At 44.9% G+C, this 25130-nt stretch overlaps 1 protein-coding gene across 5 annotated transcripts in view; it reads right to left on the minus strand.

The window, feature by feature from the left end:
* Positions 1 to 25130, minus strand: part of RALGAPA2 (Ral GTPase activating protein catalytic subunit alpha 2) — a 287179-nt gene that overhangs the window by 180948 nt on the left and 81101 nt on the right. For 4 of the 5 annotated variants that reach the window (XM_081256663.1, XM_081256662.1, XM_081256661.1 and 1 more), the window contains exons 12-16: positions 24570 to 24707; positions 20891 to 21039; positions 16644 to 16755; positions 9414 to 9651; positions 6288 to 6452 (exon numbers count right to left, since the gene is read on the minus strand). In XM_081256663.1, the coding sequence (XP_081112789.1) occupies positions 6288 to 6452; positions 9414 to 9651; positions 16644 to 16755; positions 20891 to 21039; positions 24570 to 24707 (802 nt within the window). Of the gene's footprint in view, positions 1 to 2689; positions 2831 to 6287; positions 6453 to 9413; positions 9652 to 16643; positions 16756 to 20890; positions 21040 to 24569; positions 24708 to 25130 lie in introns of all 5 variants that reach the window. The other variant, XM_081256665.1, reaches the window with a different exon arrangement.

The raw sequence follows: 25130 nt of genomic DNA on the forward strand, positions 1-25130 counted from the left end.
AACTCAACATCTTGACGTGTCCCAAGAGGACCACAGGTGAATCAGCCCAAACCCTGCCCACAAGCACATCCTGATAACTGGGCGCTACCTGGAAGCCGGAGAACCAGATGCAGACGCCACAAAGTGAGACTTTCAGTCAGGTCCCGTTAAGCCTCTTTTGGAACGAGGGAAGATCACTGATCCTCTAATTACTACTATTACAATATTCCCCCAAAGAAAAATAAAATCTACCGTCTGCGTGGCCTGTAAGTGTGACAGACTGATAGATGTCCCAACATAAAAGCAGTTAAAATTGCAAAACAGCTAGAAAGAATTGTCTCCACAAAGGAGAAAAAAAGGAAATCGCTGAAACTGCCAGTTCCACCCCCACATGTTCATTTATGCAGCTATTCATACTAATTAACGGAATATAGGTGGTTGTGACTGTCCCAAAGTTCTGCTGCCACCAAACAGAGAGCCCCAAAGGGATCAGAATAAGACATCATAGTGGGTGAAGGTAAGTACCTCTCTATAGTTTCGGTTATTAAAACAATTTTGGTGGGTTGAATAATCATATAGACAAGCAACAAAACCAAGAAATGTTAACTTAAATGAAAACAAACTTAGCTATCATCTTATAGTAAAGAACGTGCGGCCAGAAGGTCAACATTGAAATTGCCTGTGTATTATGCACATGCGGATGTACGCCTACTACATCTGTATTTAGCAAAAGGTTAGCAAGATATGCTAACACCAGAATTCAAACTGGAGCACACATTTAATTCTCTCGTGTGCCAGTCAGTGGCAGATGTACAATCTCAGACTGGGGACTGACGTGCATCACTCTGGGCCCAGACTCTTGATAGGACAGTTACACGGGACCATGGCTCACTTTTCTGATAAAGAAGAAATGGCTTCAGATGAGGGAGGAGCTTGCGACTGTGGTTTTCAGATGAAACAGATCAGCAGATCGTCCTCAAAGTCACCATAGTGCTAGGTCCCTGCACCCTTTGTTCTGTAAAACCAGTAGCGAGGATGGCAGAGGCAGAGAAGCACAGACCAAGCACGGCCTGCTTCACTCCACGCTAAGTCAGGGTCTCTCAAACCTCAGCATCACTGATGTTTTGGGTCAGATGGTTCTCTGTGGTGGCTGTCTTCTCCACTGTAGGACGGTTAGCAGCATCCATCCACTGGATGCTGGTGGCACGACCCCAGCTGTGACAACCACAGATGTCTCCCGACATTGCCAAGTGTTCCCCGGGGGGCAAATCATCCCCAGTTGAGAACCCCTGCTCTAAATCATATTCTGCTTCTGTTGGAACTGTGTATGTAAATATAGGAATCAAGAATCTGAGTCAACTAAAATATAATAATGAATGAGAAAAAAGCTTCCAAGATGAAATTACTAACAGGAAGAGATTTCTTGTGAGAACACATTCTGGACAAAGTAGTTAAAAAAACTTAAACAAAATGGAAAAAAATGGGTTGTGAAGAAAGAAAACTTTTCACCATGCAAAAAGTTCCTTATGGGTGTATATCAGCCAAGCAGAAAGCCAAAGTATTTTAAATACTTTATTAATCATCTCCCGGCAGGAGTATTTTTTGGAAAACCAAATTATGAAGCAGTTAAGGCTCATCAGTAATTTAACTGACTGGTGGCCATCTTCTCCTGTACCATTCTCACTATTTTCCAACTTCAGTATTTACTAGGGAAAAAGAGCTTTCTAAGAAACACAGTCCTTAGTCTTCCCTCATATTCTAGAAATTAAATAATATGATATTTTAGATTCTCATCAGGGGAATGAAGCTAATTTTGCTTTGCTAAACCACAGTATGACATGATTTAGTGCCACTCAAAGCCACAAGTAAGCTATCTCCAGTATTAAATAAATACTAGTCTATAATACCTTCTTTTGGAAAATAAAAAGAACATGGAAATATTTCCCGCTTTAGCAAGAAGATCCAGTTCATCTTAGGATCATTGAAAAATAAGTAGACATAGACCTAATCATTCACCGTAGAGCAAAGTAAATCCTTTTGTTGAGGTGTTCACGCCAAAAATTTCTTCTGGTGCTATAACATCTTAATAAACCAGAAAGTGCACTGTATATAAGCAACAGGTAGCTAAACTCAATTTTAACTGGCTGAAGGCCAGGAATAACATTTCTTTTGTTTTGAAAATGAGCAATTTTTATCTTTTTTTTTTACTCTAAGCTCAATAATCAGTATGAATCTGTATAAACTGATCATTCCTTTAAACATGAATTATTACATGATTTACTAACTCCAAGGAAGTCTAGCCTGCAGAATTTTTCCAGTTTATTCATTTTGGGGGGGAGGCCCAGCAAACATGCTAACATTGGCACACTCAGAACTGTTGCAGAATTTTATGAAGACCTCCTTCCTCTCTGTAGGCTCCCTGTTGAAGGCACACGAGGCAGGCATCGCTGTTTTCCCCTCGTAAAAACTATCGTGCTCAGCTGGGAAGGCAAAGACCAGTGGTGTTACAGAAGTTCTGCCTGACTATCTAATTGCTACTAAGCGTCTTAACTGCACAGAAACAATTGATATTCGTTGAAAATAAAGGCAAAGTGCAATGGCCAGGTAGGCATGCATGACGTGGGGAAATTAACAAAGGAAGCCAGGCGCAGAGGCAAGCGGGAGCAGCCCAGGGACATGGGGGGGGCCACATGAGACAGCATTACAGTACCTGACAGCCTGTGAGAGCAAGAGGTGTAAGATAGACCAGGGAAGAGAGCGCTCACGGTGTGGAGGAGAAGCGGGACGCTTTTAGTGGCGGGCAAAGCCTCAGAGAGGTGGGCACAGCTGCTGATAGACTGGCTTCGCTTAGCTTCCAGGAGAGAGATAAAGCAACAATCATGTCAGAAGAACCGCGGGATCTTTCACTTCCTTTTCATTATTATTAATTTTTCTGGTCTCTCTTTAAATATTCAAAGGAGGTCATTTCAAACTTTAAAGGAAGTTAGCACAAAGCACAGTATTTAATGATAGTCTCTAAATACAGCCAACTTTCAGTCATTCTGATGGCACGGGAGCACAGGCCTTGCACAAATAATCGATCTCATTTTATAATGCCTTGTATGTTGAGCCTTTCCTTTTTTTCTGCTGTGCATCAGATTCACATTTAGCTTGCTTGTTTACTTGGGCAGACATTACAACCAGTTTTCTCTTCCTAATGGGTCCAAACAAAAAGGCCATGGTGAGGGAGGGAAAATCTAACCTAAGATTAAAATGGTTTCATAAATAATCAATAATTCAAAAATTGGTTTACTGAGAGACGACTGTATTCAAAAGCAAATCATTTAGTAAACTGAATAGCCTAAAAGCTTCAGAACACATAAAAGTCAAGTTGAACATTCAAGGATCTGATATTTGAGAAAAAGGTAAAAAATCTCCATGAAACCCATCCTTTTAAATCACGTTTCATGCTTATTAAATCCACAATTTCTTAGTACAAAATTTATGGTGTTCTTAAGTTTCTATGTACTGCTAGTCAAAACCATTTGAGAAAATGGATGGACACAGGAAGAGGATAGGCCTCAAACATACGAAACCACCATCAGTAAAACCAGTTTTATCCTTAAAACAAAAATATGGAGGTTTACGTGCTGTATTATTTTCACGTGGTTTTATTTAACATTAACGGAATACAACTACAAACGGTAGTGACACATTTGCAAAAAGCAAAACAACCTTTTTACTTTCCTGTCTTCCCCACTCTCTGACTATCAGAATTCCCAGCTCTATAGAACTGTCTGCAGAACTGATTACAGCGTAATCACAAACGTATAAGATACTATTTAGGTGAAAACGACTTCCGTGTAAACATCAAACTGATTGACTTCAAATTTCCTAAAAGATTTGTCTAACGCTCAATGTCAGGGACATTTCATTTGAGTGTTGCTTTAAAACGTTTTCCTCTTATAATTCAAATAATTGTGCATTTTTCCAAAATTGATCACTAGATATTTTAGAGATAATAAAATATAGATTATTTTGTGTGAAAATTAATTGACTTGCTTTAACCATTCACTTGAGACATGTAAAGTTTTAGCATCATTCATACTCAGGAATGGAGGCTGACTCTGTCATTCTTAAGACTCCCCCTGAGTACATTCTCTGTTAAATTACTTGTCACTCCCCTACTCCACAATTGCTGATTTTATATTTCCCTCTTGCCACCATCGCTGACATTTTCTCAGTCTAAGTGTAGTCTGTGGGGCAAATTATAATAGAATAATCTTAAAATATTCTCTTACTGGGATTAGGAAAAAAAGTCACTTTCAAATGGGTCTTCCATAATAAACATCTTCATGATAACAGTGCACAAACTAATGTCATGAGCTGCTTCCTCTTCCCTCATTAAAAGGTGGCCTCAACACAACCAAAATCTACCATGAAAATGTTCTGGGCCTTCTTCAAAGACTAAAAATATGTAAAAATAATAGAAGTGAGTAAAAGCTCATGTAGTCTATGTAGATTACATTTATAAAACAGCATGATATAATAAAATATTCAAAAACCACTGTTTTCACAGGCAACAAGAGTCATAATATTTTATAATATTAAAAAATATAAAATAGGAAACACATATATACGTATCCATACATGTATGTGTGTAGAATACATGAAGATAATAGATATGTCCTACTCAATAGCTCTCATCTTCATTATCTTTTAAAGGTTATGCTTCCAAGTGTTTTTAATTGAATGAACCCTACAAAGGCCAGGTTTATGGTGTTGAAGTGACATACTCTACAAGGACCTTTACATGACTTTGTATTGGGTTGGCCAAAAACTTCGTTTGGGTTTTTCTGTAAGATGTTACTTTTTGGCCAACCCAATAAAAGCTCTTAGCTTTGCATGACTTTTCAGGCCCCTGAGAACACTGCTAAACAGAACCGCACGGGCATAAAGGCACAGAAGATTTTCTAAAACCTATTGGCGCCTCTACCGTATTGCTGGTCTAGAATACCTGTTGAAAAACAGAGATGCAATCTCTCCTATGGCTGTGTTTTGGGCAAGCAGTGGCATATGGAACATGCAATATACAATCATTTGCTGCTCGTTAAAATGTGAGAATAAAGTTTTAAAAAGTGCTTTGAATGAACACTTTTATCACCTCTGTAGTTCAGGGGTTGTGAGGGCCAGCAGGAAGTCTGGGCGGCTCAGGCATGATGCCACCTTTGTCACAAACTTCTCTTCTGATCCCTCTTAAGGATCCAGTGATGGAAGAAAGGTATTTTAGGAGCTGGGATGAGAAAGGAAATGCGTGAATAAGCCTCCCCCAAAGCTGCCTGCTACCAGAAACTAGGTCTCTCCTCAGGGAGAGGAGGAAGCAAGAAGGAGGGTATAAATAAGGTGACAATGACAAACAAATACTATGGTAAAAACAAGGAGGAGTTAGGGTTAAGGCGTAATGTATTTTCATTAAAACTCCAACAGGGTTCTAAGCCGTCTGTAGTAAGCCTTTACTAATAAGCATTGGAAAAAATGTTGAGTGTCCATGAATCTTTGATTTATGACCAGAGGAAACTGGGACCTTCTCTCTGCGGTCAACATGCTGAATATCAATTACAATTGCATGGTATTATTGATGTGAAAAACTACAGGAATCTGAGAAAAACTCACAGGAATCTGTTTTAAACGTAAGTTACAGCCTCAAAGTCACTGGGAAGGTTCGGGGCTTTATTTGTTCTTATTAAAAACTATATACAAGCTTAATTAAAGAGTTCTCTCTTTTTAAGAGTCAACTGTAGCAACAGTTTGATTAACTGGAGGTTCCCGGTCAAGGTTCTTGTTAATTCTAACAGCCTGTAAGGTCAACATCTACAGGCATGTAAAGCTCCATTTTCCAAAGAAGCAAAAAATGTCAATGTCTCCTTCCAGTCCTGAAAACTAAGCCCTTATTCCCCTTTTCTTTTCTGGAGTAAGTTTCCACCCTCTCTTCAGATCAGTATTGTTCAACAATAACAACAATGCAACTGGTTGTGTGATTACTAAGAATGCATTTTCTTCAAGGGTCAAACACAACATCCATTTTCTCTCTTTTGCACAAATGTCTCACTCGATATTAACATCTCAAGTTCTTTTTCACAACGAAGGACTTAGAAATAAATGTCACAAACTGATTCAGAAAGTAGTTAGACAGAAAGTTGAAAAGATACAGAGACATCTCAGTTAATAAAAGGCCTGGTGTTTTAAGTTCTGCGTGGAATTTTAAGACTTTAAAAACATTTGATTCCTATAAATCCATTCCTTGGAGAAATACTAGAAGGTGTGCTTACCGGTTGCTTTCTGGCGGACGACGTTTCTCGCTTTCTCAACTCCTGGCGCCCCGGATGTGGTGGCACTCCTGAGTCTCATGGGCTCGGCCACATCGGGGTGGCTCCGCCAGCTCAGAGAAAACGATCTCCCCACGCTGGTTCCTTTCTGAGAATCTGGAACACAGCCTACGAGACAAGAAACATAATCCGGAGACGGAGTTCATTGTTATTCCTTTCATAGCCTGTGCTGCTCAGCAAACGTCATACACAGAATGATGTATAAGTCAGCAGATTCTCTTGCTGCAGATTAGGTACCAGTTCCTTATACTACTATTTAGGGAGTTATTCATATATCAGGAATCTGAAAATTCCGGTTGCCAAAGTATTTTTCAAGCGTCTTCAACGGTCTCATGAAAATTCACATATCTTCACAGTACTCATTCCAGTATACAAAAAAACATGAATAAATCTTCCTCAACATAAGCAAATGAAGTTACACCACTGCTCCCAGGATACTCCAAAAACTGCTTCTATAAACCAGTAAATTAGAGATCCTGATTTTAGAACAGTATTCCATCCTGTAGATGCCAACCTCTCCATGAATCCCCGAAAGAAATTTATGCCCATAAACTCTAATTATACTCAAATAAGCAAAGTTAATGAAATTCTACAAACAATACAAAATCCTATTTTAAGCGAAGCTCCAAATAGTAAAATATTGCAGATCTGTGAATCACCTTTTTTCTCCTCTCGTACTGCTCTGGACAAGTATTTTAAGTAAGTGGTCAAGGATCAAAAGAAATACAGAAGAAAAGAGAATGAGGCGCTTAGAGGTTTCTGCACGTGTACGATGTGGCTGGTGGTTGCCACCTGTGGCTCGTTGTCACACCCAGATTCTTCTGAGAGTGTACTTTGTTTCCACAAATCTAGTGCTTGTACAGCAAGTATTTCTATAGTGGATATTTAAATGTGTTTTTAGAATAAGGCAATATAATAAATAAATCAGAAATATTTGCCATGGTCATTAATAGTTAAATTTGTCCTGTATCTTTCCTGAAAATAGCATTTTTTGAAGTTGTTTACCTTCCTAAGACAAGCCTATCTCTCCCTATGAATCTGTGTTCGCATAGTGGGAGGGAAGAGAATATTTTGGGGGCTGAAGGGGAGGGTGGATTATAAGAATTCCAGGAGGCAGGGAACATGGTTAGTTTGAGAAAGTCCTTACTTTCTGTCTCAGCCACTCCCCTCCATCCTGAAAGGCGCCCCAGTCAGGTAGACTCTTCTGGACTGAGAGCCACAGTCCAGGGAGCCAAGTTCCTGGCTGGAAGCACCTAGACCCTCCCAGACTCTGGGTTTACACAGAGGCCCTCAGAGCTGCTACGGAGGACACTACAGAGGCCCAGGGCTCCCTGCCCTGATTTCAATCCCAAATCTGCATCTAATATATTTTTTTTAGGAAGGGTCTCCTTACAACTTCAACTGGGGAGAAAAAAGGATCTTCTGCTGAAGTATGTGAGAACATTGCATTAGACAGTCTAAATCTAAACTGGGATTAGACAATTCCACTGGAACGCCCCATGCATCAACTAGTTAGTTTTGGTTTCTCACTGACTTGCTTTTACTAATTGGTGCCCTGGCAAGCCACTCACAGACTGCAATGAAGACACTCTAGGAATCAGTCACATTAACTACATGGCTCTGCAGTTAACTAATCACTAAAATTGGTTCACACTTCCCCGTATCCACATCCTCTGTCATCCTCTCCCACATTAACTCTGGGCTTCAGCACATGACTTCTGGTTGCAAAACTGAGCAAGCAGAGATCTGAAATGTACCTGAAAATCTGAGTGTGTCCTCCTCTGCTCCTGGAACCCTAAGCCATTAGGTGAACAGCCTGAGCTAGCCTGCTGGGTGATGCAAGATGTACGGCCCCGTCACCCCTACTGCGCAGCCGACAGCCGGCTAACCCCTAGCAGTGGAGCTGCCGCTCGCTGAGCATGTCACAGCCCGGCTGACTGCGAACGCAGCTGTGAGGCCAGCACAACTGCCAACCCATAAAATCATGATCTGAATAAATGGTGTTATTTGAAGCCGCTATATTTTGGGGTGCTTTGTCACACAGCGAAGCTAACTGACACCATCTACACTAAGACCACTGTCGAGGTTGTAGTCGACCACAGCTTTTTGTAAGTCTCTGGAGGAAAAATTCCTCGCAGGTCCCAGGACCAGGACAAGCCAAGCAAGTAGCTTGTTTACACCTTTTGCACTCTGTGATCCTCCCGTGTTACTCTGTGATGATCAGAGTTGAATCTGCGGTGGCCCCCTTCCCGCCTCCCCAGCAGCACCGAGGCTCTTCACCGTGCATCCTGGCATTTTATCCATGCACGGAGCTCCACCTCTGTTCATTCCGCCCCAGTGTCCTTATGTATTTTATCCATTGTATTATGTGTATTTGTATGAGTGGCCTCAAAATCTTTACACAATAAACTGGAGAACAGGGAATTAATCCAAGGACTGCGTCACAGCCTTAAAAGCAGTAATGAAGACGGGCTGCAGAGTGTCATCCCCAACAGAGACCAGCACTGAGGTTTCCCGCCTTGATCTGACTCCAGGTCTCACAACAATTTTCACCCAGAAACACAAAAAAGCCAAAATGACTCCATGTGAAGCATTCAGAACTTCTCCACCTTCCCAAGGTGGGGCAGCAGAGTAGATGATAAATAGCGGGGCGCCTTGAGTGGGACTTGCCTGGCTTTGATTTCCGGCTTTACCGCTTCTTAGCTGTGTGACCCCGAGTGAGCCAACCCCTGTGGACTCTGTCCTTGAGTTTCTTGGTCTGTGATGTGGGGAGAGTGGCATGGACCTCACAGGCTCCCGTGAGGGTGAAGGCAGAGAAGGTGCACCCGGCCCCCGCCGCTATCACTACTGTGCCCAATCCTCCTTCTTCCTTCTTCCCAGCCTGTCCCGTCATCCTCACTAAGGGGACACAGTGCTAGGAGACGCGATCGAACACCACCGTTAAAAGATACTGTCCGTACGGCTGGTTCAGCTGACTATGAAATTCCATGCGTCGACTGCCTGCTGTTTAATACACACTCCTCCCCAGACTCAGATACGCCCGGTGCCACCCAGCCAGGCAGGAAATACCTTTGCCTCGCTGCTTCTTCTCCTTCTGTTCACTTAATTTGTCCAGAGGTAGGTTTGTCATCTCAACTCCGTACACAGTCCTGGCAAGCACCACCGTCAAGGAGTCCATGATGCTGGTCCACTCGTGGATGAGTTCCTCCCAGTCCGTGAGGGAGGACAGCACCCCGAGGAAGTCGTCCCAGAGCTCCCGAGAGATGTACACGCAGAGGTTTGCGCGGATCCAGGCCACTATGAGCGTCTGAAAACAACCAATCAACAGGAGAATTCAATCATCTCCATTTGGAAGAAGTGTACTTTCGACAAAACATTGAAAATCACTCTTAGTAAAATGAATTTTAACATAAAAAATGCTTGGGGATACTGTGTTTAATTTCTCAAAATGCATCTGATCCACTGCAATCAAGATTTGAGCTACTGTGAAATTAGTTATCATTTTGAACAGACACTGATCAAAATGATCCTAGTGTCTGTGGCTGGTCCTGGCGGGACCTGGGGAGCCTATTCGCTCCCTCACTCCCTGCAGGGGCCACTCCGAGGCTTGTCTTCTGCAGGTAAACCTCCACCTCCACCAGCTCCTGCCTGACTGGCAGCAGATGAGCTCAAAGCAGACTTCAGAGCACAGACCCCAGGAAACAATGCCCTGGACCTCTGCCCACCAGGCCTGCATCTGCCTGGCTCCTCCCCGACTGCAGGCCATGCAGGGAGGGGGCCCTGCTCTCCTGTGTGTCCCCCGACCCTGACCCCTGCTCCCGGCCTCCTCCTCAGACTCTGCATTTCTGTTAACCCCACCTCACCTTGACCCCCTGCCCATCCTATTTCCCCAGCTCCTACCTATCAGCATGCAAACATGGTCCAATTCTTCCTTATCTCAAAAAAAACCCACAGAAGTTCCCTTGAGCCCTGATGTCCCTTTCGAGCTGCAGCCCCCTCTTCCCCTTTCAAAGCCAAATTTCTTGAAAGAATGGCCCACACTCGCTCCATCGTTCACACTCACTCCATCCTCTGCCACCCCACCTTCTGCTTAGTTTTGGTCCCCGTTCTCATGGCTCCAGTGACCATCTGCTCACTGTCCACGTTCAACCCAGACCTCTCGAAATGCTGGTTTCCTGACCCTTCTCTCTGCTCACTCGTAGCCCACGTGCCACGTCCTGCAGGCACCTGCCATGCAGCGTAGTTGTGAAAAGAACTGTTTCCTCCACTGAGAGCCCTCCAGGCCCTCCAGGCCCTCCACCTGGCCTCTTCTGCTCTCGGCCTCTGCACATACCCTTCCCTCCCTCTCTTTCCTCATTTTGCTTCTTTAACCTCTGCCCACTCTTCAGGTCACAACTTGGACGTCACTTCCTCCTGGGTGTCCCTGATGTCACCCATCCCCAACCTCCAGGAAGCAGCCTGCATTTCCCGCATCGGAGTTCGTTTCCCTAAGAGTCCCTCAGTCCCCCTGGTCTCACGGTGCACAGTACTACAGCTGCTCGCAGGGGCAACCCTACAAGACAATTATGCATGTATTCTGGGTATTTCCTTACCTCCAAGGTGCCCAGCTCCTTACCTCTGCCAAAATATTCCGCATCCTTTAAAATTCAACTCAAAATGTATCTCCCGGGACTTCCCTGGTGGTCCAGTGGTAAAGAATCCGCCTTCCAACGCAGGGGACGAGGGTTCAATCCGTGGTTGGGGAACTAAGCCCGCGCTCCACAACTACTGAGCTCATGCGCCTCAACTAGAGAGCCCGCGTGCTGCAAACTACAGAGCCCACGCACCCTGGAGCCTGCACGCCACACTAGAGAAGAGAAAACCCGCACACCACTAGAAAGAAGACTGCACACCACAACAAAAGATCCCGCATGCCTCAACGAAGATCCCGCGTGCCTCAACTAAGACCCGACACAGCCTAAAACTAAAATAAATAAAAAAATAAATCTTAAAAAAAAAACCAAACAACAACAAAAAAACAAAATGTATCTCCCTTGAAAGAAGTGCCAAGTCCATCTCAGATGAGCCCCAGATGCTTTCCTAATCTTAGTAGAGAGAATCTTTATAGCCAAAGTCTGGGTAACCTCCCTGATCTTTTGTCAGAGCTAAATGCCAGGTAAGGTGCCAACTCGCCAATGTCTCTGCCCAACCCAGATGCAAATAGGCTCCCACTGCTGTCAGGAGTTGTACTGTGCATGGGATGGGGGTGAATTTGCTTTTTAATTTAGATGAGATTAGGCAGGTTCAGGGTGGTATGGTCGTAGACTGCTTTTTAATTAAAAGAGAAATTTTTCTAATACAGACCTAGGAAAACTTTGAGAAAAAGAAAGGAGTCTGTACCTAGACAAGCCATCTCTGACCACCTGAAAAATCATATATAAAGTGACCCTCATGACAATGTACCTGTTCTCTGTTTCAATTCATGTTAACTACACTTTTTTTTTTTTTTTTTTTTTTTGCGGTACGCGGGCCTCTCACTGTTGTGGCCTCTCCCGTTGCGGAGCACAGGCTCCGGACGCGCAGGCTCAGCGGCCATGGCTCACGGGCCCAGCCGCTCCGCGGCATGTGGGATCTTCCCGGACCGGGGCACGAACCCGTGTCCCCTGCATCGGCAGGCGGACTCTCAACCACTGCGCCACCAGGGAAGCCCGTATGTTAACTACACTTTTTAAAGGGGTAAAAATGTTAAAGTTGAGCTAAAATAGTTGAGTATATTGAAAACAAGGTTCTAAACACTCATATTTAAAAGCTGGTTCTAAGATGAATTAATTTTTTAAAAATTAAGGACAATGCAAAAGGAAAAATTAAAATGTTACCATTTATTGTTATTAGTACTTTATTATACATTTTTATTCTGACTAAAATGCCAGCTTCTGTTTATTCATTTTTCACACTCCTGTTTTCAAAATGAGTTTCAGGTCATTACCATAAAGTGCATATAAACAATAAAATTAATAAATGGTAGATCAAAAATATAATCTTCCAGGGGCTTCCCTGGTGGCACACTGGTTAAGAATCCACCTGCCAATGCAGGGGACGCGGGTTCAAGCCCCGGTCCGGGAAGATCCCACGTGCCGTGGAGCAATTAAGCCTGTGCGCCACAACTACTGAGCCTGTGCTCTAGAGCCCGTGAGCCACAACTACTGAGCCCACGCGCCACAACTACTGAAGCCCACGCACCTAGAGCCCGTGCTCCGCAACAAGAGAAGCCACCGCAATGAGAAGCCCGCGCACGACAACGAAGAGTAGCCCCCACTTGACGCAGGTAGAGAAAGCCCGCACACAGCAATGAAGACCCAACACAGCCAGAAATAAAATAAAATAAATTAAAAAATATACATATCACCTTCCAGAGTAGGAGAATGCCGAGACTGGCCGAGTCGCCAGGACTCAGCCTCACATGTGGTCACGGAGCTGGCTTCAGGTTTAAAAGCAGAGGTGTGTGTATAAGATGCCCACTGGGTCCTGCACTGGCCTCGCTTTATTGACTAATTATTAAACAAGGACTGAACCATGACTTCCTGCATCTTATAGGCTTCACCTCCGCAAATCTCACAAACACGTGCATCATCACACATCACACCTCATTCTCGTTCACAGCTGAGGACAGTCAGCAGACGTAAGCCCAGGGCCCCCGCTGCACAGGTTTCCCTTTTCTAACAGGAAGAGGGAAAGAGAGGGCCGCAGACTCGGTTGTCACTAACCTGGTTTGTGACCTGGACAATTTACGTGGCTTTTCTGGAGTCCTATTTCTCTCTAAAGATAAAAAGCTGAATAAGAGCATCCCTAATTTCATCCTTCGGCACTAAAAGGCATGTTTTATCAAGTATGTCTTGGCACACAAGACGTATAGAAGACACCTTCATTGGGAAATCACTTCTTTTCTTACAAAGTTTCCTAACCAACCACTTTCTATGTCTCTCTACCCACCTCACTTAGGGGATGACATAATTTTTTTTTTTTTTTTTTTTTTTTTTTTTGCGGTAGGCGGGCCTCTCACTGTTGTGGCCTCTCCCCCTGCAGAGCACAGGCTCCGGATGCGCAGGCCCAGCAGCCATGGCTCACGGGCCCAGCCGCTCCGCGGCATGTGGGATCCTCCCAGACCGGGGCACGAACCCGCGTCCCCTGCATCGGCAGGCGGACTCTCAACCACTGCGCCACCAGGGAAGCCCTAGGGATGACATAATTTTAAGGTACTGGCTCAGGCTATAAACAGAAGGACCGAAGTCCAAGTTTCCTTATATACTTCCGAGCTTCAAGCAGGAGGCACAGTTAGCACTGATGGAAGTATGTAAAGCATCATTTATGGCAATCAGCATTACTTGGTAAGTATTTAAAACTAAGTAAAACTCAACTATCATTTCAAGAAAATTTGCCAACCCAACTTATCTACCGACAGAGAAAAAAACTAAACGCTAAAGGAAAAAATAGAAAAAGATAAAAGGATAATGGCAACTTAAAGTTCCCCGTCCCCGTCAACAGTCTCTTTATTCAAAAATTTAAAAATCAAGTATCTGGCAATTGTAGACCGGCAGCGTGACCACACAAATCATGGTCAGACAGCACTTTTTACTTTTTTTTTTTTTTTTTTTTGGTACGCAGGCCTCTCACTGTTGTGGCCTCTCCCGTTGTGGAGCACAGGCTCTGGACGCGCAGGCTCAGCGGCCATGGCTCACGGGCCCAGCCGCTCCGCGGCATGTGGGATCCTCCCAGACCGGGGCACGAACCCGTGTCCCCCGCATCAGCAGGTAGACTCTCAACCACTGCGCCACCAGGGAAGCCCCAGACAGCACATTTTAATTGTAGGATGGGACTAAGATGGAGCCGCTTGACTGCCTGGCAGATCTGCCCTGACCTTTCACATTTCCCTCCTCCTGGGGTCTCACAAAAGGACTTGGGAGGTCAACAGATGACCATAAATCCCAGGTTCATCCTCTCTGATTCTTCCAACAACCCTGGAAGGTAGGAAGGAGCCCTTTCCTGATTGTGGCAGATTAGGGACAAGATTCAGAAAGATGAAGTGATTTGCTCAAGGCCACACAAGCCAGGAAGTACCAGAGCTGGGGTCAGAACCCAGAATCCGTCTAAGTCTAAAAAGTACACCTTCTCTCTGCTACTTTATGGTTAGCTCTTAATGAATGTAAGCATTCCTCTGGATGCACTGAACCACTGCCAAAATAATAACAACAACGACATCAAAATCATTAATAATCATGGACTCAAAACTAATCTTCGAGTAAGATCTGACAAGACTTCTCCATTAATGAGGAGGATTCTGCCCCCCTCCCCAAACCCAAACCAAACAAACAGAAACCACACTCCACGATACACTCTTGCTTAGTTTAGTGACAAGTTCTCACTCTAATTCCAAGACCCACGATAGACGTGGGACTAGACAACTGGTGAGAAGCGGGGCCCAGGCACCCACCGGCCTAAGCCCGGCCCCCGTCCATGTCACATGGCAGCTCCAGTCCCATCAAGAAGGGGAGGTCAGGAAGGTCAAACAGTGAGATGCTCCAGAGTCAGAGCAAGGTGAGTAGAGGGTCTGTCTGTCCAGGCAGACCGCAAGGCAGGTGGTCAGTGCCACCCTACAGGCAAGAGCACAGCAAAGCTGGACACACAGAAGGGCGTGCAGACCACTTCACCCATCCAGTGAAGGCAAGGTAATCAGACTAAAGGTGCTTATACCATGAGGAGCTAACTGAGTTCATGCCAATTATTTCTGCAGCCTTTCATACGTTTCTCATCAGGTCAAGATCATTCAGTCATAGTAAAGTGTTCAAAATTAATATGAACAGCTGGGTTCTCTTGTGTTACAAAGGGAATATTTGGCTTTATTTAGAGTACAAATTTCTCTTTTTTGGCACTTTCACCTACAGAACCTACCTGTATTCTGGATATGCTCTTAACACATCACCTCCAAAACCACCTTCCAGTCCCCGAGGAGGGCAGCCACCTCTCTCCCTGCAGTGTCACTCCCAGCTCATGGTCCACCCTCGTTCTCCTGTTGGATTACTCAAAGTCAGGCCCATCCACTGGACCACGGCCTTTATTGGATAGAACGTCACATTCTTTCACACTGCTCTCTTCCAGAAATATTTCATAACTACTATGCATTCCATAAATGTTAGTGATTCTAGGAAAGAGCAATGCGGCAACAGGCTGCCGCCCTCAGGACCCTTTCGACTTCTTCCCAGGCCGCCAGTTCCTCCCCTGCCTTCTCCTCTCTGCCCCTCAGGGTGACGTCAGAGACCCCTGCGCTGGACCCTTCTCGCCATGAGATGCAGGAACCACAGCCATCTCCTTGACTCTCCGCTCCCATTGGGGGCCAACCCAGCTCGTCACCTGGTCCAGGACTTCACCTCCGAGGTTCTCTCTGCCCCAGACGATGCTACTCTCCCTCCCTGGATCATCCCCACTGGTGAGCGAGCATACTTTACCGCCACCTTCCTGAAACCCTGCTCCCCACACCCCCGCTGGCTCCAGCTCACCTCCTCCTCCCCCCTCCCTTCCACACCATTCCCTCTGCAAAGCCGTGACTCTAGCTGGGACCTCCACTGCCCAGCTCTCACTTTCTCCTCTATCCACTCCAGGTGGGCCTCATTCCCCTAGAACATTCTCAGCCACCAGCATCTTGGCAAAGCCAACGGTCGACTGGCTGTCTCCTCTTACTCAGCACTGCTCTCAGGGCATCCAGGACACATGCACCCCTAGTTACCCTCCCAGCTCACTGGCCACCATTCCTCAGCATCTCTGGCTGGCCCTCTCCATGTGACCATCGGCAGATGGCCCTCTTCTCTCTGACACACTCTCCCTCCCCAGGTGGTCCCACCCAGCCCTGTGGCTTTAATCACAATCGCTCAGCACATCAATGGCCCTCACACGTTTATCTCTAGCCCGAACCTCTCCCATCCTATTCCTATTCCCATGCTCTGTCCATCCTTCACCTCTTCAAATCTATCTGGCCCAACACCAAGGGCATCAGCTCTTGTCATCTTCCTAATTTCTAGCAACCTTAAGCAAATCAAAAGAGGAAGTAGATGGCAGAAAGGTGGGAAGGACTAAAAGAAGACCAGCACTAATTGTAAAGACAAGATCACAACCTTCAAGACAAAGCTAAGAAGGAAATTTTCTAATTAAATTTCTAGAAATTTAAAGTCAGTCTAATTTTACTCTTGAAATTCTCAGTGATTAAAACGAATTTGCTGTAAAATCTAATTCATTTCTTGCATTTGCAGTGTTTTAATAAAAAAGACTTACCCTAAACAGTAACCCTGCCAAGCTCTGGGCAAACAAGTCCTTTATTTGTTTATCCTTTGGCTTCTGCATGACAGCTTCTGTTATCCTGAGTAGTATTTGCAACATCTGTTCCCTGGGCCACCCAAAATAAAAGCTCATATTATTAATCACATCTCCAAGGCACTTACATTTATAGGTACAAGAAATTCTCTTAAGGATTCAGCAAAATTGATAATCACATATCATTCAGAAGTATCTGAATGCCCATTACATAATGAATACCATACTTATCAAAATAAGCTAGCTTATGTACACCACAGTTCTAAAAATATGCCTCCTGTGCCCACATCAGTAGACAGGACAACCCAGGTTTCATCCCAGCTTGACCCCTGCCTTGTAAAAATGGAGGCAACGCGTTTTCTCCACCTGTGCCAGCACCTACGGCACACGGGGAGAGCTGTGCCTACTGAACTTACGCAGCACTCTCAGATTTTCACATCCATTATTTTACTTAAACTGAGTGGCCTCCCTATCTCTCTGTGTGACAGTAAACAACACGGACTTTCTGGTCCTCGTCCTGGGGAGGTCTGCCGTCAGCAATGGCGGGTGGCCGCGCTCCACAGCACTCCCACAGGTAGGAGGGCTGGGAAAGGTCACCACTGGATGCTTAGGGCACGGAGCTTTGTGCCTGGAAGATCCTGACTCTGCAAACAGGGCACCCCCCGGAACCGCGGTCACAACGTCTCCATCACAGCACTCCTCGGACCGTGGTTTTTTTTTTTTTTTTTTTGGGGGGGCTGTGTTGGGTCTTCGTTGCAACGAGCAGGGGCTACTCTTCATTGCGGTGCACGGGCTTCTCATTGCGGTGGCTCCTCTTGTTGCAGAGCACGGATCTAGGCGCAGGGGCTTCAGTAGCTATGGCAAGTGGGCTCAGTAGTTGTGGCACACGGGCTTAGTTGCTCCGCGGCATTTGGGATCTTCCCGGACCAGGGCTCGAACCCATGTCCCCTGCATTGGCAGGTGGATTCTTAACCACTGCGCCACCAGGGAAGTCCCGGAGATGGCGTTTTATGTAAAAAGTCTTTAAAGAGTATAAAACACTAGAGACACAAAATAGCACCGCTAATTGTGCTGATGATGCTAAGTTCTCTAGCACAGGCAAAGGGCATTCTTCTCTCAGAGCTGAGTTACATTCTTCATATCTCCCCCCAGATGCCATGGAAATGGAGAACACGTTATCTTCGGTTAATGGAGGGAAATCACCCCGTTCCCTTTAACTACTTCTTCGAGGTCTTGAGCACGAACCGTTCGTTCATCTCTGTAACTTCCTCCTTGGCCTGGCTCTTCAGTGATAAAACCAAGAAGTGGACAAAGTAATCTGGTCCAGGTTGGATAATGAGATCTCAAATCATGGTTCCTTTATAGTTTTCTCACATTTCTGAGAACAATGTTTTCTCTTAACACGATGCTGGACCTCATTAAACTTCTCCAGGGTCTCCTGCCCTCCTGGTGGCTGACCCTGTCTGACCTCCGTCCTGGTTTCTGCGGGTGCCCGTTCCCACTGTGCTCTGCTCTGCCTGCCCGCCCGGCCCCCTACCCACGGACCCTGCAGGCTCAGGACTAGAGCTGTGCGGCCAGAGGATCGGGGCATGCACGGCTGGAGCAGCCGGCGACTTTGAGGAGGATGAGGGGAGAAATGGCTCAGGGCTGGGACAGCCTGTGCTCGCCCCGGTCAGCGTCCCCCGGGCCCTGTCACAGGGGGAGGGGAGGGCTGCACCCAGGGTCGCCTCTGCTGCACACCTTGTGTGATGCTCAAGACAAGGAAAAACAGCCCCTTCCACACCCATCATGCGAACATGAGAACAAGAAACGTAGTAACTTTCAAATAAAACCTCAGTCATGGGAACTGTTATAAAAAATGCAGACCTGACGGAGGCAAAGACCGACACAGACACAGGGCAGGTTTAACTTCTGAACCTAAGAAAGCTTGGGAACCACAACATTCCCACACGGAGTCTTCTGGAAGAGAATGCAGGGGGGGAAACTACCTCCAGTTTGGAAAAATCTTTGCTAACAGTTCTGACCTCCGCTTGTTCCTTTGTGTTTTGTGAAACATTAACTCTGGTCACTCCTCTCAAAGGGGACCTGCCTGAAGAGCAAGCCCAGGACGGCCCATGTGTGCTGCCCGAGTGGCGGAGGAGCGGCTCTTGCTGCCTCTTTGTTCTCTACTTTGCCATCTCCTTGCACACCTACTCACTAACACCGGCTAGCCCCTCTTTGGGGGCCACTACTCGGCACCTGCCGGGCTACAGCCTGGTCTCAGCCACCGTCAACCACCGCCACAGAGTCTGCGCTCCAGGCACTGTCTCTCTCCGCGCGGCAGCCAGAGATCTTTTGGAAACATAAATCGGGTCGTGTCACACTCTTGCGCACAAGCAGAGGTAGCGGGGACCTTCCTGCAGCCCGCAGGGCCCTGTGCCCCCTGGCCTGGGGTGCCCCCCATTGCACTGGCCGCCATCTCGTCCTGCCCGGAGCCCACCAGCTGTGACCTGCAGTTCCTCCTCATGGGGATGCTCTTCCCTCTGGGCTCCGCTCAGAGAGGTCTTCCCACCCTGCGCACTCCCACCCCAACCAGCTCCACGGTTCTTAGCGCTGAACCCCACCTGACCCCCCTTCTGTGTTCATCACGTCTCTCAGGCCTATGAGGACGGATGCCTTGGGAGGGCAGGGACCCTGTCTGTCTAGTTTACCCTCTATCCTCACAGTAGAAGCTCCCTAGTTATTTACCAGATGAAAGAAGGGAGGGAGGGAATTCACTGATCATCTGGTACTTCAATACACAGGAAAATCTGCTAGGGAAATAGATCGCATCCCTGGTCTATGCTCTACTGACTTTATTTTTTTTTTTTTCGGTGAGTATTTTCATCTATTCCTATATTTTGATTTTTTATAGTTTTACCTGGAAATCTCTGAATTATTAAAGAAACAGAGAAGCATTGTTTAATTTTATTTCCTAGAATTTTCACCCCAAAAAAGATTATCAAAAATATCAAAATATTACTGATACACTGGTATATAGAATTCATATAGAGTTTTCAAAGGAAAAAAAAAGCATCAAAAACACTTGATACAACTGGTATGAGGAGCAGATATTTCAGTTGAAAGCTTCCAGCATTTCTCATGGCTTTCAACATTACTGACACAGCTTTTAACTTTGTTTAAATTGCCTTGTTCATCCCTGTGATGCTTTAGCAACAGCTTCTCGGCAAGTTAAAAGTCTGGGAAAGATGACACCGGAAGGTACAGCTTCAAATGATCATGTTGACATTTGTGGTTCCTGTATTTGTGCACCTTCTGCCCACCGGCTTCCTCTGGGCCCGCTCCCCCTCATCTGAGAAAGAAAAGGGCTGGACGCAAGGCCCTGGAGGCCCTGCGGGCTCAGTCCCACCTCACCCCCACGGCTCCCTGAGCGCCGGCTCCAGCCTCCAGAGCACAGGCCTGGGAACGGGGACGCCGAGCATTTCCGGGAGGCAGGTGCCACAAGCCCGGGTCGGAGGGTGCTGACCACTGCCAAGCAGGTAGGGAGGGTGCTGCCTGGGCGGGAGGAACCTGCAAGGACCAGACTGGAGAAGCAGAAGGGAGAGGCTGCCCCCCACCCCCCAAACCTTAGGAGCTGGAGGGATGTGCAGACACTCATCACGGGAAACTCTAATGCACTGCTTACCTCTGGGACATTATAAACACAAAGACACCAAACAAAAATGAACGACCAGGAGGAAAACACTTCACATAAGTGTATTTTAATGACGCCACTATATTTTGCACTGCACTCTGACAATTTATCACTTAAAATAATTGTTTTTTCTAAAATGAATTTAAAACTTCAAGTTTAAAACAATCAAATCAGTTAAAAGTATTCTGGAGCAATTAACCAACCCTCCTGGGATTATGAAGAATGATATTATGAAACGTCAGCTACTGCTTTTCCAAAAACTGTCTGAGGACAGTTTAAAATGGAAAAATCTACTATTAAGTAATATGACTACTTACTCTTAATTTGAGAACTTTTTTTAAAACCAATAATGAAAATAAATGAACTATCAAAGTACTGGATACTTACCTTCATAATTCTGTTACAAAAGACTGATTATCATCTCATCGTTCACTTTGTAGAGCTATTTAATAAACGGAGGCTTTAGCATTTTAATTATTACGTTGAAAACAGAAACATCTGTTTTAGAATGTTAATTAATTGAAAAGATACTCACCATGTCTTTTTATTCATTGTAAGCTCCATTATCATGCGCCTAAAAATAATCAGAACAGCTTTACACGCATCAACTTGCTCCTTCAAGAGCATGGGAACTTCCACACACGGTTCCAACAAAAAGACGTTTGCAGCGTTTGTCAAAAATACCTTAGAATCAACAAATTTTACATGAGAAGATATAATTAAACAGATAAACCTGAACAAATTTTGTTTAAAGGGAATGATATTAATTTCACCTTTGAGGTATTTCAATAAGACAAGTGGTACCAACACATACTCAAATTTATTCTAGTTCACCCCTTAGAATTACTTAAATACTGATCCTTGAAAGACCTTTTCTAGAAAAATAATTGCTATTACATATTAATATTGCAGATTTGGAAATTTATGAATCAGAAAGGCTTCTGCAGATTTCTTTTTGACACCCCCTCAAAAATTTTTTATAAAGATAAGACAGGATCCTTGCCTGTGGGTGAGGAACCTTTGGGGGCCGGCAGAGAGGGCCGGGGCCCTGGGTCAGACAGCGGCTGGAAAGAATGACCTGGCTCTTGTTGAGTCTCCAGCTTTGCCGACATGAAGGCCTTGCTGACAGGAGGCAGCCAGTACCACCCAAAGGGCAGCCAGCAAAGGGGCAAAGGCATGTGGCCAACACTGCACACCTTCCAGGAGCATGGGTTTTCAATATGAGAAATACAATATGCAGCAGAATACAAAACCTAAGGAAATTCTTAGGATAAAAACTGAGATTTCCAACAAAATTTAGAAAGTACACCAACTGCTCTACACTCTGCCTTTAGGATACAAGTCCCCTGTCCTGTACCATCGTTAGAGAATTGTGGGGAGCACGGATCCAGGCTACCCTGTAGGGAGTTACTGCCCGGAGGCACTGCTGCGGCATAACAACGTGTCATCATTTACACAGAGTCAGGACATTCTGGGCTGTCAACCCGCTGACAAGGGTGGAGCTTCTCCACCTTCTAGACCTACAGCCCCTCTTAGCTCTCCTCTCCATTCAACAGCACAGACACCAATGATCTGGGGACAAACAGAGCTGGCTCACTTGTGGACGAAATCCATTAACACAGCATCTCAAAACAGATGCACAAACTGACCAGAGGAACTGAAATGAGCACACTCAAAAGTCAAGTGGGCGAACTAAAATGTTGACAGCCTCTGAGATCGTTTTATGCAAGATTAAAAATGTATCGTGTCCCAATTTTCTAGGAAGAATCACAAAATCAGCACTATAATAGTTGATAACAGATGATAACAGCACTTGTGAAGATTTACTAAGCTTCGAGTAAGAAAAATGAAAATGAAGAACCTCTTGACTAGCGAACTATAGCTGTAGTGACTATGTCTTTTAAAGAAGTATGCCATAGATGATGTACTACAATACAGATACTTTTTTTTTTTTTTTTTTTGCAGTACGCGGGCCTCTCACCACTGTGGCCTCTCCTGTCGCGGAGCACAGGCTCCGGATGCGCAGGCTCAGCGGCCATGGCTCACGGGCCCAGCCGCTCCGCGGCATGTGGGATCCTCCCGGACCGGGGCACGAACCCGTGTCCCCTGCATCGGCAGGCGGACTCTCAACCACTGCGCCACCAGGGAAGCCCAATACAGACACTTTTTAATTCAATGTACTTGCCTCCTTGATTTAATTTTAAACCTTTGCATACTCCAAAGTAAAAGTGAGGAGTCTTCATATATTATATTTCTTTCATTTTACTTTCAAAACAACATCAAAAATGTTGACTCCGTGACTATTTATTACCATGTTAGTATCAGTTAGGATAAAAATAAATCAACAAAGTGAATATGTCCCAATTGCACCTGTCAGAAGTAACTAACTCTAAAACAGTACTATCTTATCGAACCTCCATTTGGCCACGTTGTCCTCATTAACCAAATCAAGGACCAAGGTACTCAATAAAATGAGAACAAAAACAGCTATCTAAATCCAAACTAAATATTTTTTATAACTGTAGAGCTATAATCAAGTAGAAATTCTTTTTCTTGGCTCAGCCAAGGGGACGTGAGTTCTCCTTCTAGAGAATAAATAACTCACCTGAACTCAGGGAATTAACAGGCGCCTGCAACCCCCACTAGCTGACTACAGGATGCTCTGCGGGGAGGGGGCGGGGCGGGGACTCCTGCAACCATTGCTCTGGTGGGCGCACAGGTGACATTTAGGAGCTGCGCCAAAGTTCTCTGAAGCTATTCAGGTAAAATCATCTTGAGTTTTTTAAAGCTAAAATTATTTGCTGATTTTCAATGAAAAATTAGAAAATTCATTAATTACAGTATATTAAACTGCCAATTAACTTGAAAACAAAAAGGATCCCACAATAAGGAATCCTCTCAAGAGACAGATGACAGAAACACGGCATCACTGAAAACTGGGTACCATGCCTTCCTGCCCCAGACCCTATGCCCAGCCTCTGTGTGGGAGGCCTAACTGGACACAGATGAACGTGGTATGGATATGGGGAGGAGGGTGGGGTGCCAGGGATCAGGGTAAAGAGAGGGACCCTGTGTTTTCACTTATACTTCTAACAACCTTCACACTGGGTGCAACCCAAGAGGTAATCTCCCAATCTCCATTTTTGAGATAAAATCCTGAGATCTGGGGAGACTGAGTGATAAGCCAAAGCTGCTCCTTCCAATGTTCCCAAATGGTATTTCATATATTCATTCAGATAAATATCTAAAAATTACTGCATTAAGCATCATTCTTCATAAACCCAGGCAATTTTTAAGAGGAATATTACTTATAAGATTATATAATCACCAAGTTTGTCTTACAAATTAGAATCCAGGTAACTCACTACCCATATGTGTTCAGAATGTGGCACATATATACAATGGAATATTACTCAGCCGTAAAAAGAAAAGAAATTGAGTTATTTGTAGTGAGGTGGATGGACCTAGAGTCTATCATACAGAGTGAAGTCACTCAGAAAGAGAAAAACAAATACTGTATGCTAACACATATACATGGAATCTAAAAAAAAAAAAAAATGGTTCTGAAGAACCTAGGGGCAGGACAGGAATAAAGACGCAGACGTAGAGAATGGACTTGAGGACACGGGGAGGGGGAAGGGTAAGCTGGGACGAAGTGAGAGAGAGGCATGGACATATATACACTACCAAATGTAAAATAGATAGCTACTGGGAAGCAGCCGCATAGCACAGGGAGATCAGCTCGGTGCTTTGTGACCACCTAGAGGGGTGGGATAGGGAGGGTGGGAGGGAGACGCAAGAGGGAAGAGATGTGGGGACATATGTATATGTATAGCTGATTCACTTTGTTATAAAGCAGAAACTAACACACCATTGTAAAGTAATTATACTCCAATAAGGATGTTAAGTAAATAAATAAATAAATAAAAAGAAGATACTTTTAAGGTTGAAATCTCAGTCATATATTCACTGTATAACAATCCCTCTCAAAAAACTGCAACTAGTTCAGATGTCTTCTCTGACCAAAAAAAAAAAAAAAAATCTTTATAAACTGAAGGTGGGCAAGCAAAAGAAAACTTAGCATGAGAATTTAAGGGCTGTTTACTGATGGATAGCTAAAAACATCACCATACTTTATATGATGTTACCCCCAATAAACAAAATGTTCAAGCTGACTCCATCCGGGAGCCTTCCCGTCTGTGGCCGGCGCATACCTGCAGCATAGCCTGGGCCCCAGCCTTCACGTTTTTATTCTCCTCTTCGGTCACACACCCTCTGCTCACAGCACTCGTGAAGGAATAAGTTCGTCCCCAACTGGAAGATCGCTTGTGACCAGAACTTTCAGATGAGGTCTTTAGAAAATAACAATCAGTCAGCAGAGTGGGGAGAAGCACATGTTGTGTATTTAGCTCCTTACGCTCACCAGAATTCATGAGATTACACGTTCTAGAAGGCAAGTCTCTCTTCTATTGTGTTCACCCTTCTACCTCCATCACCTAAAATGGTGCTTAGCACTTAGTATGTGCTGAAGAAATGGATAACGTTTGTCCAATGACCCAGTGAACATGACTGTTGATTTGTTTTGATCTCATGACTAGTTATGAAGACGACTTCACCAATATTGAAAAATCAAATTAGGGAATTAATATAGATATCTAAAAGTGATATACCTTTGGTTACAAGTATTTTTTAATGTTTGGTGTTAATTGCCATGACAAACACCCACTTTTAGAAATAATTCTCAGACTAGATGTCAAAATAGCATGCCAGAAATA

The sequence above is a fragment of the Mesoplodon bidens genome (genome assembly GCF_964165515.1).
Source record: "Mesoplodon bidens genome assembly, chromosome: 15".
NCBI lineage: Eukaryota > Metazoa > Chordata > Mammalia > Artiodactyla > Ziphiidae > Mesoplodon > Mesoplodon bidens.